We start from the raw sequence: 15807 nt of genomic DNA, 5'->3' as shown, positions 1-15807 counted from the left end.
GTCGGCGTGGATTGCAAAGGCGTAGAGGCTCGAAGTTACCAGAGATTTGAAGTGTGGGTCTTCACTCTCGCTGGTAGGATGTAAGTTCATATTATAATCATTGCTGATTTCTTTGTGTGCAAAGGTTCTACAGATATAAATGAATTGAGGAGTCACTGCCTACACATACGCCGAATAGTCTGGCCTATTCTTAACAGATTCTCCTCTGTCCTCACACACCTGACAACACTGAGGTTACTAAACAATTCTTCTTCGCTCAAGGGGTTAACTACTGCACTGTATTTGTTCTGTGGCTACTTTCCTCTTAGTAAGGGTAGAAGAGACTCTTTAGCTATGGTAAGCACACTCCAAAATCAAACCATTGTTCTCTAGTCTTGGGTAGTGCCATAGCCTCTGTACCATGGTCTTCCACTGTCTTGGGTTAGAGTTCTCTTGCTTGAGGGTACAATCAGGCACACTATTCTATTTAACTTCTCTTCCTCTTGTTTTGTTAAAGTTTTCATAGTTTATATAGGAAATATTTATTTTAATGTTACTCTTCTTAAAATATTTTATTTTTCCTTCTTTCCTTTCCTTACTAGGCTATTTTCCCTGTTGGGGCCCCTGGGCTTATAGCATTTTGCTTTTCCAGCTAGGGTTGTAGCTTAGCAAATAATAATAATAATAATAATAATAATAATAATATGTGTGGTGTGAACGTCATTGGATAAGGATGCTTGGGGCATTAATACAAATAATATAAAGGCACGGAAACAAAAGACATGTGTAGGTTATAGGGTGGATCAGATTATCTTAAAAATGATATAAATTATTAATGTAAAAAAATGAAGGAATGGTTTCGGGATAATAATCAGTAAATTATAAGTGCTCGGGGGGAGTGAAAGAGAAAACCATAAAAAGAGATGACTAGGTGGACGGCAACGTGTATTGGAAACCAAAATTGAAACAGATTATGGTTATGAATACTAATGAGTACAATAACTCATTGTTTTGACTAAAGATGTATCTAAAACAAATTTCTTCTTCATCTGCACATGTATTATATAAAAAAGAAAGAGATAAAATCAACTATTATTATTATTATTATTATTATTATTATTATTATTATTATTATTATTATTATTATTATTATTATTATCATCGTTGGTGTCAACTAAAAACATTACATGATTTCTAATAGCAGGTCACGAAAGAAATTGACTTACTTTTCCCCATTGCCAATAGCTATTATGTAGAGAAGAGGTCCTGAACACACAAGACCAATAAACAGCGCCAGCCAGGTCGTTGCTTGAAATGGTAAACTTGGGTTTTGCCATCTGGGTAAAGGAGGTTCAACCCTTGCAATGAAGCAGCCTCTCTGTAATATGAGAAAGGTATGTTTCCATGATTTTTTATTCAGAATCATGTTACATTTTTTTGTGAGAAATATAAAAGAAAGCAAAGATGTCAATGCTAGGGGCTTTATGGATTTAGAGTCGAGTCAATGGCTACTGTGTCTACTTACAACGTCTGTTAATAGGTAATGGAGGATTTTTGGAGTTACCAATACTCTAATCAGGTTTTTATGATACATTATTATTCCTGAACAATATTAACTTTAGCTGGGGAAGTATTTGCATGTATTAGTAGAAAGGCTAGAATACTATTGGAATCGACAGTTTTCATGTACAGGAATATCTATGTGTTATTGTCTGAATATTCCATCTTGGGTCTGACAAAATCTTTCTTTTATCTGGCTAGATACATCTCGTTAGCCTCAAACTTTTCTTTTGAGGAAATCATTTGGATACACAAGACTTAACGGTCCATAAACTAGGTATTGTTCTCACATCTCTTGTCTTGTGAGGTAAAAATTCTTTGGTTCTATAATATTACTTTAGGTACTGCTCTTCTGACAGATACTTAGTAGATATGATTGGTTAAAAATCCAACTAGTTTAATTAACCCTTTATGAATTTTATTTTTATAAGCTAGACGTAAAAGGAATGAAATATGAACAGATATGGAGAGGTTGATATGTAACCTTACATCAAACTATCACTTTCCTAAGAAAATGGAATAATGTGAGACATGGCATTTAGTTCATTTTGACGGTCATTCTCATATCGTGCTATATATTAAAGGAATCTTAATAGGAATATCTCAACCCATTGTAATTGGATAATAGAATGCAAAATATTTAATCTATTCCCATCTCCTGCATAATTCAATATTTCCTTATAAAGTTTGTCATCACCTAGGATAGAAAGTCCACATATTTCCCTCCTTGTATGTTTTGGGTAGCCACATCCAACTTTTTTTTCAACAGTATCAAGAAAGAGTGTGGTTGCATACTAACATCTTCGTGGACTGCAGTGCTGTAGTCTTGATGCTTGTGGCGGTCATCCAAGGCAGAAGGGAAAAGGTTGGCTATTCCCAGGTGTCCTTCATCCCTTGAAAAGAGGCCAACCAAACCTGTGAAGCTTCCATTTGGCAGCAACGCACCCCAATCTAAAACCCAAAGGCCAATTTATATAAGAAACATTGTTTACTGTAATTTGTATCAATTTACTTTAGTCTGAAGATGTACATTTGTGTGATACGTTTATAGCAACGCTTTCCAGTCGAGAAAGGAAAGAATGTGGATCTAATATCTATTAAGCTATCTAACAATAATATGCCCCAGATTGTAAGAACAAGAATGAATATGAATTTAATTGTTTATTGATTTAGACATCAAGTATCTCCACATATAAAGTGAAGAACAAGGAGTAAGAATCAATCTCTTATCAATTTACAAGCTGAAAAGTGGGAAACGAAAGTCATTATAACTATTTACAGCTGAAACAGCAATGTTATCGAGCCTAAAAAGTGAAATATAGTTGGGGTTTGTTTGGCATTAAGTAGAGAGGTCTGCAGTTGAATTCAATAGTCTGCCTTTAATCATTGATAATTATTTTTCCAGTGGAGAGAGTTTGTTAGCCTTACAGATGTAACAAAGTGTTGGTACATTTTTGAATTTGACTGTACCTTTAATCACTCAATTCTCAAGGTACACTTTGCCTTGGCATTCTTTGTATTTTTATTCTTTTTAATCATAGGGGAGATGTTTTTATCTCAGCTGAATGACAATAAGTAAATAGATTCATAGTTGATAAGGTAGTTCTTTCCATCACCAGTATAGTCGGTTATAATTATAATGCCCATTTATGCATATTGTATAAGCTCTGGCAGATTGTTATTATCACTGTTGTTGTAAAAAAGCGCCCACCTTGCGGGATATCCACAAAGAGAATAGTAAAGTTGAAGACTTCAGAGAGAGCATATACTACAGCCACATCTCTTCCGTGACGCCCCAGGATTCTTCCACTGGAGTCTCTTACAATAAACATATCAGGCTCGAACTCAAACATGAAGACCTGGAAGAATAGAAATTGAACAGATAAAGTATTACAAGAGGATTGCTAAGATAGATTCTAAGGTTTCAGGTGGCGTTTCAAGGGGAGCGCTAAAGGAGTATTCGTAAGGTTTTTGTTATTATTATCATTGTTATGACTTGCTTGGGTCAACCCTAGTTGGAAAAGCAGGATGCTGTAAGCCCAAGGATTCCAACTGGGAAAATTGCCCAGTGAGGAGAGTATTTTGAAAGGATGTCTTAAGGAATGAATGATTCAAAATATTTGTTGGAGTGTTTTTAAGGGTTGGCTTTAAGAGTGATTCCAAGGTTTGCAGGTGATGTATCAAACGAGGCCCTCATATTTGATTTACAAGAGTTCGTAAAACTATCTTTTAAAGGAGGAATTATGAGTCAGTATTTCATAAAGTCTGTAGGAGTCATTTCAAGTAAGACTTGAAAAGAAATTCTAAAGTCTACAGATGAAGCTTCAAAAGGTTAGCAGAATGGTTATCCAGAGGAATCACACAATAACGGAAGGGTTTCATGAAATATTTGACAGCAGTAATTCAAAATATAAGAAAGAGAGTTTAAAACGATATACACTCTACGGAGTAAATTAAATCTTTATGTGAATATAATCAATAATCAAGATTGAAACTTCAGAATTCCACCTAACCTAAACCAGGACGCCGTGTTTTCATCTTTGGATTCTCCTGTACTAACCTCCTTTGCTAAACTGACGTAGGCCATGGAAGTATGCATCTAGTAATATTCTTGAAATTGTTACCAACCCAGTTTTCGAAGAAACATTTGGATTGGTTGAAGGATTGTCTTCAATGATTAAATTATGTAGTAATTTAGAATTAAATTTGCCAATTACAATGATGTCTCAGGACTGTAAAGTTGGTGATTAACTGCAAAATTTCTTGGAAAAAAAATCTCTAGGAAGTATTTTACCTTAAGTACACCTTTGTGAAGGTTTGAAATCTTATCAGGAAAAAGTTCTGCTTTTGTGGCAAAACTCTTTCCCCTCCAGTTGGAGACTTGCTTAAAACCTTCGCCCCAAAAGAGCAAGTTCATGTAGATCTTGAAGTTTCGTTGATTTTCATCCTAAAGAGAGAATTTGAAGGTTAAACATGGAGAGGTTGACTATAGAAACACGTGATCAGCGCCTAAAACCTATTTCCAACAAACCTAGGGTCAAGGGGAAACAGAATATGGCGAAATATGTGCATACACACATACACACACACACACACATATATATGTATATATATATATATATATATATATATATATATATATATATATATATAAAATTTACATCCATATATACATACATACATACATACATAATTTTATGAAAATTTACATGTACAGTGCATGACTGATATAATATAAACTGGATACATTTGCTAATGAAAATTAATTGTCCTATTTTTAATTTTGTAAAATTTGAGATTAATGTGTTTCATTACAGGGGTTTATCATCCTTCTAAATATGCAGGTGTTCTACATTTTCCCATTTGTTTTCACAGATGTTTTTAAGTTAGAATTTAATGTCACCCTAACAGCTATAATTTTAATTTCTTATGACTGTCAAGGTGAAAATGTTCAAGATTAATCAAGTGTTTTTGTTGTAATTTTCAGTCATTCTTTTGCAACACAGACAAACAGATACTTAAGTACTTGTAAGTACACAAACACGTGTATGTATATATATATATATATATATATATATATATATACATATATATATATATATATATATATATATATATATATATATATATATATATATATATATATATATATATATACATATATAATCACATGCTGGAGGGCAGCAAAACTCTTGCCTACAGCAAGAAAACGTATGCTAGTATTTCAGATATGGAAGAATTATTATGGGCACGATTCATTGATATCACTGGAGCTACTATTGAACTAAATAAATTATTATAGTAAGTCTCAATGAAGCTGTAAATGAGTAAAACATTAGCACCTTCTTCCTAAAGTGACCCGGATGAAAAATATTTTTTGGGCAAATTCCTTAAAAGGGAAAGGATTTTCTTACCTTCACCACCCCAATGATGTGCTCAGTCTTCTGGCCTTTCATGGTTTTGGAAAACATCTTCAAGGAATCCATTGATAAGCCTATGATCACAACCCTGTTAGATCAGAGATTAATTTATTATTATCATTATTATCATTATTATTATTATTATTATTATTATTACTATTATTATTATTATCATTATTATTATTACTCCTTACTTGTTAGTGCCACACATGCTTTCCACACACGATACATAAGAAAGCCACATATCAGGGGTCGTGCTGGTACCATGACACTAAATAATCAAATTTCTCAGGCAGAGAAGAAGGCGATGGATGATGGCCTTGCCTTCATGAGACAGCCAAATCCCGAGAGCCTGCACCAGTATCAACTATCACGAGATGATCTAGTTGCTCTACAATATAGTGTACAAACAGATTCCTGGCATAAATTAACTGACAGCATCAACCATCAAACAAGCATCGGTTTCATGTGGCACCTTATCAACCAGATTGTGATGAAGAAACCCCCAAGTGTACTCCACTACAGCCTTGCTCAATATGCACAAGACCTTATTAATGAGTGGTCAGCAGAGCCAGGAACCATCAACCTTCCATGCCATATACAAGATTATCTCTCCTGACAAAAAACCACCGTGGCCTTCATCTCAGTTCCGCCTTACTGAGCACTGATGAAGAGGACACTGTACCCATAACTAAGGAAGAGCTACAATGTGCCTTGGCAAGGAGTAAGAAGTCAGCTCCTGGTGATGATGGCATCACCTAGGCAGTCCTTTGCACACTCATAAAAGTATCTGGTAACCCTCTCCTCTGGCTCTATAACCTCTGCCTCTGCCAGGGATATGTGCCCCTAGCATGGACTCATTGTACAATTGTACCCATTCCCAAGCCCAACACTGACAAATTCTAACCTTTCTCCCTCACCTCCTGTTTCTGCAAAGTATTTGAACGTATTCTCCTCTCACGCCTTATGTTCCGACTGAAAAATACGCTTTTGTCCAGAATATATGGCTTTCTACCCCATCGAGGAACACATCATTGTCTCATGGAGCTCTACACTACTCTCCCCAACCAGTGTTATATCCTTCATTGAATTTTAAAGTGGGTTTGACGTCACAAATAGTGACATTATTTTAGACCAGCTTATTGATTTTGAAATCAATGGAAATCTTTTGAGGTGGATACATGGTTATCTATGGAATAGAATTTCTGGTGTGCTGTTTAAGGGAGCATTGGGCACTGCAAAGGTACTAGAACTTGGTATTCCACAAGGGAGAGTACTTGGTCCATTTTCGTTTAATATTCTCCTTCATCGTCTTTTTCCTTACTTCCTAATACTGATAACAGGACCATCACTTGCAGACGATATATGCATTCACTCAAGATCTCTGGATCTGGATCACCTATAATGCTTCCTCTCCTTCTTCTACGAATCAGTATCCTCCTGTGGTCTTATCATTTCCCAAGGAAAAAGTAGAATCTTCTCCCCCAGGCCAGCAAGGAATCTGCTAGAATTTACAGTGGGGAACAATGTTGTACCTTTCTGCACACAGTATATTTATTTGATAGCACCAGTGCAAATACCACCTTCCATTCCATCAAGACAAAGAGTTCATACCATTGTCCAAGATTTGCTCGTCTGGTTACAGCGATGCCTGACTCCTCTCAAATGGCTTACTAATAATTCTCCAGGAGTATCTATCCCAATCGCCAGAACTTTATACATTGCTCTCATCCACTTTGTGGTAAATTATATTTCCTCTGAACTATGTCAACTCTACAGCCTCTCAAAAAATTCCAGAATCATGCAATGAGACTCATTCTAGGTTGTCCAGCCTCCACTAGAATTGTGAACATGCAACATGAACTCTGTCTCCCTCCACTTGTTGAGAGAATATATTCCAATGTCCCCTGTTTCAGTATCAAATGCCTGTATTACCCTCACCTGTATCCACACTATTCACACATCATCAGGACTTCTCTGGATCTAGAGTACCTCATCCGCAACTACTACAGAGGGGATGTACACTAGTCAGTACAGTCTGTTCAAGCATTCCAGGACTTGACATCAACATTGCCATTGCGGCAGAGGATGTGGATCATGGTCATACACTCTGGCAGACTACTGTACTAGCAATCTCTTACACTCCAGTCTCTAAGACTGACTTGCCTCAACTTCAACAACAACGTGCATTGGAGAGCATTTATAGACTGTCCTTATACCTAAGTATAGCCCATCACCTCTACACAGACGGCTCCTTACAGAAGAATGGCAGTGCTGGATGTGCTATTTTCTCCCATGCCACCTTCCAAAGTCATCAAGCTCCACGTATTGTTAACTACATGGCCTTCTAGATGCAATTATTGTAATAAAAGGTACCGAAAACAACGGCATGTTCATCTGCAACTCACAACCAGCACTTCAAGCCTTCTCATCACAAAAACCAGCATACCAAAACCTGTTTACACAAATACTTAGACAACTAGACACGGCCAACTTGAGCTCACTGATAGTGCACTTCCTGTGGATTCTCTCTCAAGTGGGTCTCCTGGCTAACAGCACTGTTGACCATCTCGCAAAGGCTGCCTGTCAACTAGATCATCCAGAGCCTGATGCTTCCACTTCATATCTCCTGTGCTGCAGAAAAATGGTGCACCAGGGAACCCGCTCACCTACCCATCATCATAGTAATGCTGAGAGAGCCAGCAGTGTATCAATACATTACTATGACTATTTCCTTCCTTACCAACACAAGTATCGCCGCAATGGACCCATGGTTCGTCGAAATAACGGGGTGTGTGTGCGTCTTCGGATGTGTTGGTGACCAGTTTGGCAGGTGGCTGAGCAAGATAGAGTTCCTCACTTCTACTCCATCAGGTTATGCAACACCCAAACGCCAACACCCTGGAACACTATGGACTGGAATGTCCACTTCTTAATAGGTAGTAGGTTGGCCAGGGCACCAGCCGCCTGTTGAGATACTATTGCTAGAGACTTATTGGGTCCTTTGACTACATTGGACCCTTCTCTCTGGTTACGGTTCAGTTTCCCTTTGCCTACACGTACATCGAATAGTCTGGCATATTCCTTACAGATTCTCCTCTGTGATACACCTGACAACACTGAGATTACCAAGCAATTCTTCTTTATCCAAGGGGTTTAGTACTGTACTATAATTGTTCATTGGCTACTTTCCTCTTGGTAAGGGTAGAAGAGACTCTTTAGCTATGGTAGGCAGCTCTTCTATGCGAAGGACACTCCAAAATCAAGGCATTGCTCGCTAGTCTTGGTTAGTGCCATAGCCTCTGTACCATGGTCTTCCACTGTCTTAGGTTAGAGTTCTCTTGCTTGAGGATACACTCGGGCACACTATTTCATCTTATTTCTCTTCCTCTTGTTTTTGTTAAAGTTTTTATAGTTTATATAGGATATATTTATTTTGGTGTTGTTGCTGTTCTGAAAATATTATATTTTTCTTTGTTTCCTCTCCTCACTGGGTTATTTTCCCAGAGGGAGCCCCTTGGCTTATAGCATCCTGCCTTTCCAAATATTGTTATAGCTTAGCAAGAAATAATAATAATAATAATAATAATAATAATAATAATAATAATTAGTGACCTATTACCACAAAGACTCAAAGTAGATGATGTATGTAAACAAATATTAACAGATAAGAATTTTCTCGATGAAATCCTCATGCACCAGCTTGACTTAGGTGGATACTGAACAATCATTATCTTTGATTAAATTGACTATGTTGTAATACTAGCTAAAGATAGGTACAACATACCTATAAAATCAAACTGAATTTTATTTTGCATTCCATGAAAATTCTTTTAGTATATCCTCTTAGTATACAGATGTGAACAATATTATTGTTACTATGTACTTAAATGCTTGTCTAAATCTTATTTTGTGTTCTGTATGAATGATTTTGGCATAACTTAATTACTTTATAAATGTAAATAATATAATTGTTATTATTGTTACCATGTACCCAAATGTCTGGCACCAATAAAATGATAAAAAAAAAAATAAATCTCCCTCAACGATCTTTCAAAATCAGCTTTTTTATAATGTTAACGATTGGCCGTTACTAGTCAGGGAAAACATTAATGTTATATACTGAATATATATATATATTATATGCACAATGGTTCCTTTAACCTCTATTAAACCAAGAAACAGCTTTACTGACACGCATACATTTACTAAAGAAATGATGATAAGGTTTATTTTATAACTGGTTTACACTTTAAAACGCCCTTACTAACAAACACGACTCACAGGTGGATGACGCAAGACGGTCAAGCGTTGTCGAAGACACAGAAATGTAGCAATTTTCTTTTTCATTATTCGATTTGTCAGTTTTGATTACGCTGACAATAAGAACATGGAATTACACCTTAGCCATATACCTTCTGGCATATAATTATTACTCCTTAAATTATTCGAATCTGTAATGAATAATGATATTCTCCATTCAAGGAAATTCCATTTGGCAGCGCAGTCCCTAACTTGTCCCACCAACTTTAACAATGCTGATGATTGTTATTTTGGTCAAATGTACAGTGATATGACTTCTTATTCATGTGTTCTGATGAAGAAAGGAAATACTAAACACTTTTGAATATAAACTCAGGCTGCTTCCAAAAGCATATGAAAAATTCACACCATTTTTTGATAAAAATATTCATTCATAATAAGGGAACGATCATTGGACAATTTACCAACTGCCCATGCTCTAGCCTCCACCTTCCTTGAATACTTTCTTAACCCACGTGGTCGTCAAAAAATTTACTATATTAGTTGGGACAAAGTACCTCCGATGCCATCTATTGGCGGTAAAGTAAAACTCAATACGACGTAAAGGGGGGTGGGGGGATCTGAAGGAGTCTGCGTTATGCCTTTCAGAATGTAATAGTATTGTTATTCTACGTAGTTTTTTCTAACAGTGCATATTATACCATGAAACATATTAATCATGTTTAGGTTTCATAAAAAGGTCATTGAAAATTAAATCAAATAACTGTGTAATTACTTGATTGTCTCACCGATTTCAGTACATTTGGCACAATCTAGTACCTTCCCCCCTGACCCCCAAATGTACTTGAACGAACGATTGTTTGCTGAAGAAATATTTCTGTGACATTTATTGTGTAATTTCTTATTCCTTTAGAATTTAAGTTGTGCCCGGACAACAAGGATCGAGCAAGTTCACATGTGTCTTTTATAGCAATTTTGTGCCCAAATAGCAACAGAAATGAAGTAATAAAAATGATAATGAATGGATGATGGGGGGTAATTAGCAATTTGGTACTCTACTACTAAGGCCATATATTGGCCATGAAAATGAACAATGTATATAGCTCTTTAATCCTTGCATTCTGAAACCTTCCATGACGTCATTTTGGTTTAAATAGTAGCCAAAAATCTCCTACTTAATCGGAGCTGAATATAATTATAATTAATATCTGCCACATATTTCTACTTAAGTATCAATCTATAACCCTTTTCCAATTGGATAGAGTCATTCACATGAATGGAAAAAAGGGATGTGTGCTGCCATCTTTTGACAAGAAGTAGAAACACTCAGATTCTATTGAAATTTGGATAGGTGTAATTATTAAAATATACTTTCATGGTAGTTTTCTTTAATTAATGCATAAACAATTCACAATTCCAATAATACTATTTTTCTTCTGATTTTTAGGCACTAGGTTAAGGTAATTATATGTAAAATACAAATAATATTTATTCTAATGTTGTTACTATTTTTAAAATATCTTATTTTTCCTTGTTTCCTTTCCTCGCTGGGCTATTTTCCCTGTCGGGGCCCCTGGGCATCTAGCATCCTGCTTTTCCAACTAGGGTTGTAGCTTAGCATTTAATAATAATAATAATAATAATAATAATAATTTTCTAAAAGCAGAGTCGGAACTTAGCCATAGAATTAAAAATCTCAAATTTAACCAAAGTTTATTCCTGTCCACAGCAAATATATTGTTGGCTAATCATAAGACCATTTATAGATATCAATTCTCTATAAGGTGTGCCTTGTTATACGCACCAGGGGCGTAAAAGCGTTTTTTTTTCTTTTTTTGGGTTTAGGTGGTAAAGTTTGAAAAGGCTCTGTCGCTGGGGGATTTTTTGTCCCAGGAAACACCCTTTATTATTATCATTATTACTTGCTGAGCTTCAACCCTATTTGTAAAAGCAGGATGCTATAAGCCCAGGGGCTCCAACAGGGAAAATATCCCATTGAGGAAAGGAAACAAGGAAAAATAATATATCTTGAAAACAATACCATTAAAATAAATATTTCTTAAATAACTATAAAAACTTTAACAAGACAAGAGGAAGAGAAATGAGATAGAATAGTGTGCCCGAGTGTACACTCAAGCAAGAGAACTCTAACCCAAGACAGTGGAAGACCATGGTGCAGAGGCTATGGCACTACCAAAGACTAGAGAAGAAGGATTTTATATTTAAGTGTTCTTCTCTCCTAAAAGAGATGAGATTTCCTGGCATCAGACAGCAGATTGTAGCAACAAAAAAATATTTTGTGGACGATTTTCATGTTACCAATTACAATTTGCACACATTGACTTTAATGAAATACCTGTATATACATAATATATAAACACACACACACACACACACACATATATATATATATATATATACATATATATATATATATATACACACACACACACACATATATATATATATATATATATATATATATATATATATATATATAACATATATAAGCTATATATATATATATATATATATATATATATAAATATATATATATATATATATGTATATATATATATATATATATATATATATGCATGTATATATAATTATGTACACACATAAGTACATACATAATTATATATATACGTGTATATATAAAATAATGTATATACATACACACACACACACACACACATATATATATATATATATATATATATATATATATATATATATACACACACACACACACACATATATATATATATATATATATATATATATATATATATATATATATATACACATATATATATTCAATATTGCATTTGAATGAACTGTTATGAAGCAGGAGTTACTAATTTATGTAATTTCATATATGTGATTTTTTTCTGGAGTTAAATATAGAAAAGTAAAATTTTGGAAGAAAGTGTTCGGTGGCTTATAGCCACTCAGTCCCCTCACCGACATCCCCTAAAACAAACTATACCATTGAAAATAAAATTCATAACTGTTTAGAGATACGTAATTAAAATTGTTGCTTTCAGAAATCACTTGTAAATAGACTCAAGAACCAGGAATTTTTTCTTAGTTAAAAATACATGAGTGGAAATTAAATTTTTGGAATATGTTTGAGCTGGAACTTAGAAGTGGCAAAAAAAAGAAGAGAGAGAGAGAGAGAGAGAGAGAGAGAGAGAGAGAGAGAGAGAGAGAGAGAGAGAGAGAGAGAGAGAGGGAGAGAGAGAGAGAGAGAGAGAGAGAGAGAGAGAGAGAGAGAGAGAGAGAGAGAGAGATAAAAAAATTGTAAATAGGCTCGACAACAAGGAAATTTTTTATTTAATTAAAAACCTGAGTGAAAATAAAATTTTTGGAAAAATATTTAAGCTGTAATCTGAAAGTAGCAAAATATAAACGAAGAAACACAGAGTGTAACTGCAAAAGGTTATTCACCCATTCAATGAAATCACGAGTGAAAATTAAATTTTTGGAAAGTGTTTGAGCTGGAACCTGAAGATATCAAAAAATAGAAACAGAGAGTGTAAATGCAAGAAGGTTCTTCAGCCATTCGAACCACCTGTGAATCTTACTTGGCATTGTAGGCCCACTGAAACCGGTAATCATCTCCGAACTTAATCAAGTGTTCAGCATCCGACAACAAAAGAAAAGTTCCCTGGCATCTCGCAGACTTCCATTCGACCTGCTGGGCCAAGTCTTCTGGGGATTTTATGAAGACAACCTGGAAAACGAGATGGGAAAGTTAAAAGATTCTGCTCAGTGGTAGAAAGACTACTTGGAAAGTGAGATGAGAGAGTCCAAAGATTCTGCTCAGTGGTAGAAGGAATGTTTGTTTAGAAAGACTACTTGGAAAATAAGATGAGAAAGTCAAAAGATTCTGCTCAGTGGTAGAAGGAACGTTTGTTTACACAGACTACTTGGAAAATAAGACGAGAAAGTAAGAAATATTCTGCTCAAAGGTAGAAGGAACGTTTGTTTAGATAGACTACTTGGAAAGTAAGATGAGAAAGTCAAAAGATTCTGCTCAGTGGTAGAAGGAACGTTTGTTTAGACAGACTACTTGGAAAATAAGACGAGAAAGTAAGAAATATTCTGCTCAGTGGTAGAAGGAAGATTTGTTTAGAAAGACTACTTGGAAAGTAAGATGAGAAAGTCAAAAGATTCTGCTCAGTGGTAGAAGGAACGTTTGTTTAGAAAGACTACTTGGAAAGTAAGATGAGAAAGTCAAAAGATTCTGCTCAGTGGTAGAAGGAACGTTTGTTTAGATAGACTACTGGGAAAGGAAGATGAGAAAGTCAAAAGATTCTACTCAGTAGTAGAAGGAAGGTTTGTTTAGAAAGACTACTTGGAAAGTAAGATGAGAAGGAACGTTTGTTTAGATAGACTACTTGGAAAATAAGATGAGAAAGTAAGAAAATTCTGCTCAGTGGTAAAAGGAACGTTTGTTTAGATAGACTTCTTGGAAAGTAACCTAACTTCATTAACTCAACGTCAAATTTTTGAAGAAATTTCTGTCCTATATTCTGTTGCTTGCAAATTAAATGATGGTTCTAGACTGATTCAATACCGGGGGATATCAAACACCACTAGAAGCAATCACCATAAAACTTATAAGAAACACTAATTACCAGACTTTCAGAAAATTTTTCTGTTGGCGATTGATGAATCTTTTACCCTTATCAAGAAACAAAAAATATTTGAATATCCTGTTTCATGACCAGAACCTACATTAATATCTCTAAAACTCCAGAAATAACATACAGTCAAGACAGCTTAAAACGACCCTCACCTGTTTCAGGACCGGAATCTCCACTAAAATCTCTAAAACTCCCGAAATAACATACAGGCAAGATTGCTTAAAACAACCCTCACCTGTTTCAGGACCGGAATCTCCACTAAAATCTCTAATACTCCCGAAATAACATACAGGTAAGATTGCTTAAAACGACCCTCACCTGTTTCAGGACCGAAATCTCCACTAAAATCTCTAAAAATCCCGAAATAACATACAGGCAAGATTGCTTAAAACGACCCTCACCTGTTTCAGGACCGGAACCGCCACTGATATCTCTAAAACTCCAGAAATAACATACAGTCAAAATTGCTTAAAACGACCCTCACCTGTTTCAGGACCGGAACCTCCACTAATATCTCTAAAACTCCCGAAATAACATACAGTCAAGATAGCTTAAAACGACCCTCACCTGTTTCAGGACCGGAACCTCCACTAATATCTCTAAAACTCCCGATTCCACGAAACTTCCATCAACAGCTATGATTAGGTCACAGTCCTTCAAGCTGCTTTTTATGATAGCCTTGACGAGGCCTGCCAAGGATTCGTCACCTGATAGCTCGGAGCTTTTTCCGGATCTCAAAAGTGCCAGCTGAGGAAGCCCCATACTGGTGTTCTTTGATTCAGGTGGAATCGCTGTGTAGATATTCCCAAGCCGAGAGGTCTGGAGGTACACTTTCTTATCATCCCAGAGATGATATCCATTAACGTTCTTATTTGTGTTGTCACTCAGCTTGGCGTATGGGGTATCCCTGTCGAGTGAGGTTCGGTATTCTGGGCTCTCGGAATCGGATAGATTTGTACTGAAGAAAGCAAGCAGGGCTAGCAGGATCAAATGCAACATCTGGAGTGAGTTTCGGATTCTGGAAAGGAGGGTGAATAAAACTGGATTACTCATAAGAGGATGAATGAAGTAGCGTGTTATAATTTCATTCCATGAAACTAATGTCTTTATTGTCCTTTCTACTTTTATATTTAAATAGATATCTTATTTGTAATATCATTCTTTTGGTTAAAATCGTCATTTCTCTCTTTCTATGAGAACATTTGGAGTACTTCACTGATCAAGAACCAGACTCAGTGACAAGATAAAAGCAACTACATATCTGTTTCAGCGATTTTCATCCCATGGAAATATGGAAGTTGGATGCAACACATCGACTAAAAAAGATTTTATGCAAATGAATAAAGTGAAATATCCATATGAAGGAGAACACTTGTAGTTAGTTAACGTAAGTGTTTAAGAAAACAATAGAATAAAAAGGGTCCTATCTG

The 15807-nt window shown here is 35.5% G+C and overlaps 1 protein-coding gene across 1 annotated transcript in view; it reads right to left on the bottom strand.

The window, feature by feature from the left end:
• Positions 1–15392, bottom strand: part of LOC137658109 (ionotropic receptor 93a-like) — a 19083-nt gene extending 3691 nt beyond the window's left edge. The window contains exons 1-8 of the mRNA XM_068392803.1: positions 14945–15392; positions 13313–13461; positions 5454–5547; positions 4334–4486; positions 3251–3398; positions 2339–2490; positions 1206–1357; positions 1–70 (exon numbers count right to left, since the gene is read on the bottom strand). The exon at positions 1–70 is cut by the window's left edge and continues 237 nt beyond it. Coding sequence (XP_068248904.1) covers positions 1–70; positions 1206–1357; positions 2339–2490; positions 3251–3398; positions 4334–4486; positions 5454–5547; positions 13313–13461; positions 14945–15376 — 1350 coding nt within the window. The 5' untranslated portion in view covers positions 15377–15392. The remainder of the gene's footprint in view (positions 71–1205; positions 1358–2338; positions 2491–3250; positions 3399–4333; positions 4487–5453; positions 5548–13312; positions 13462–14944) is intronic.
• Between the last annotated feature and the right edge of the window lie 415 nt (positions 15393–15807).

The sequence above is a fragment of the Palaemon carinicauda genome, chromosome 19, assembly GCF_036898095.1.
Source record: "Palaemon carinicauda isolate YSFRI2023 chromosome 19, ASM3689809v2, whole genome shotgun sequence".
In the NCBI taxonomy this organism is placed as follows: Eukaryota; Metazoa; Arthropoda; class Malacostraca; order Decapoda; family Palaemonidae; genus Palaemon; species Palaemon carinicauda.
This window is presented reverse-complemented; position numbering and strand designations above follow the sequence as displayed.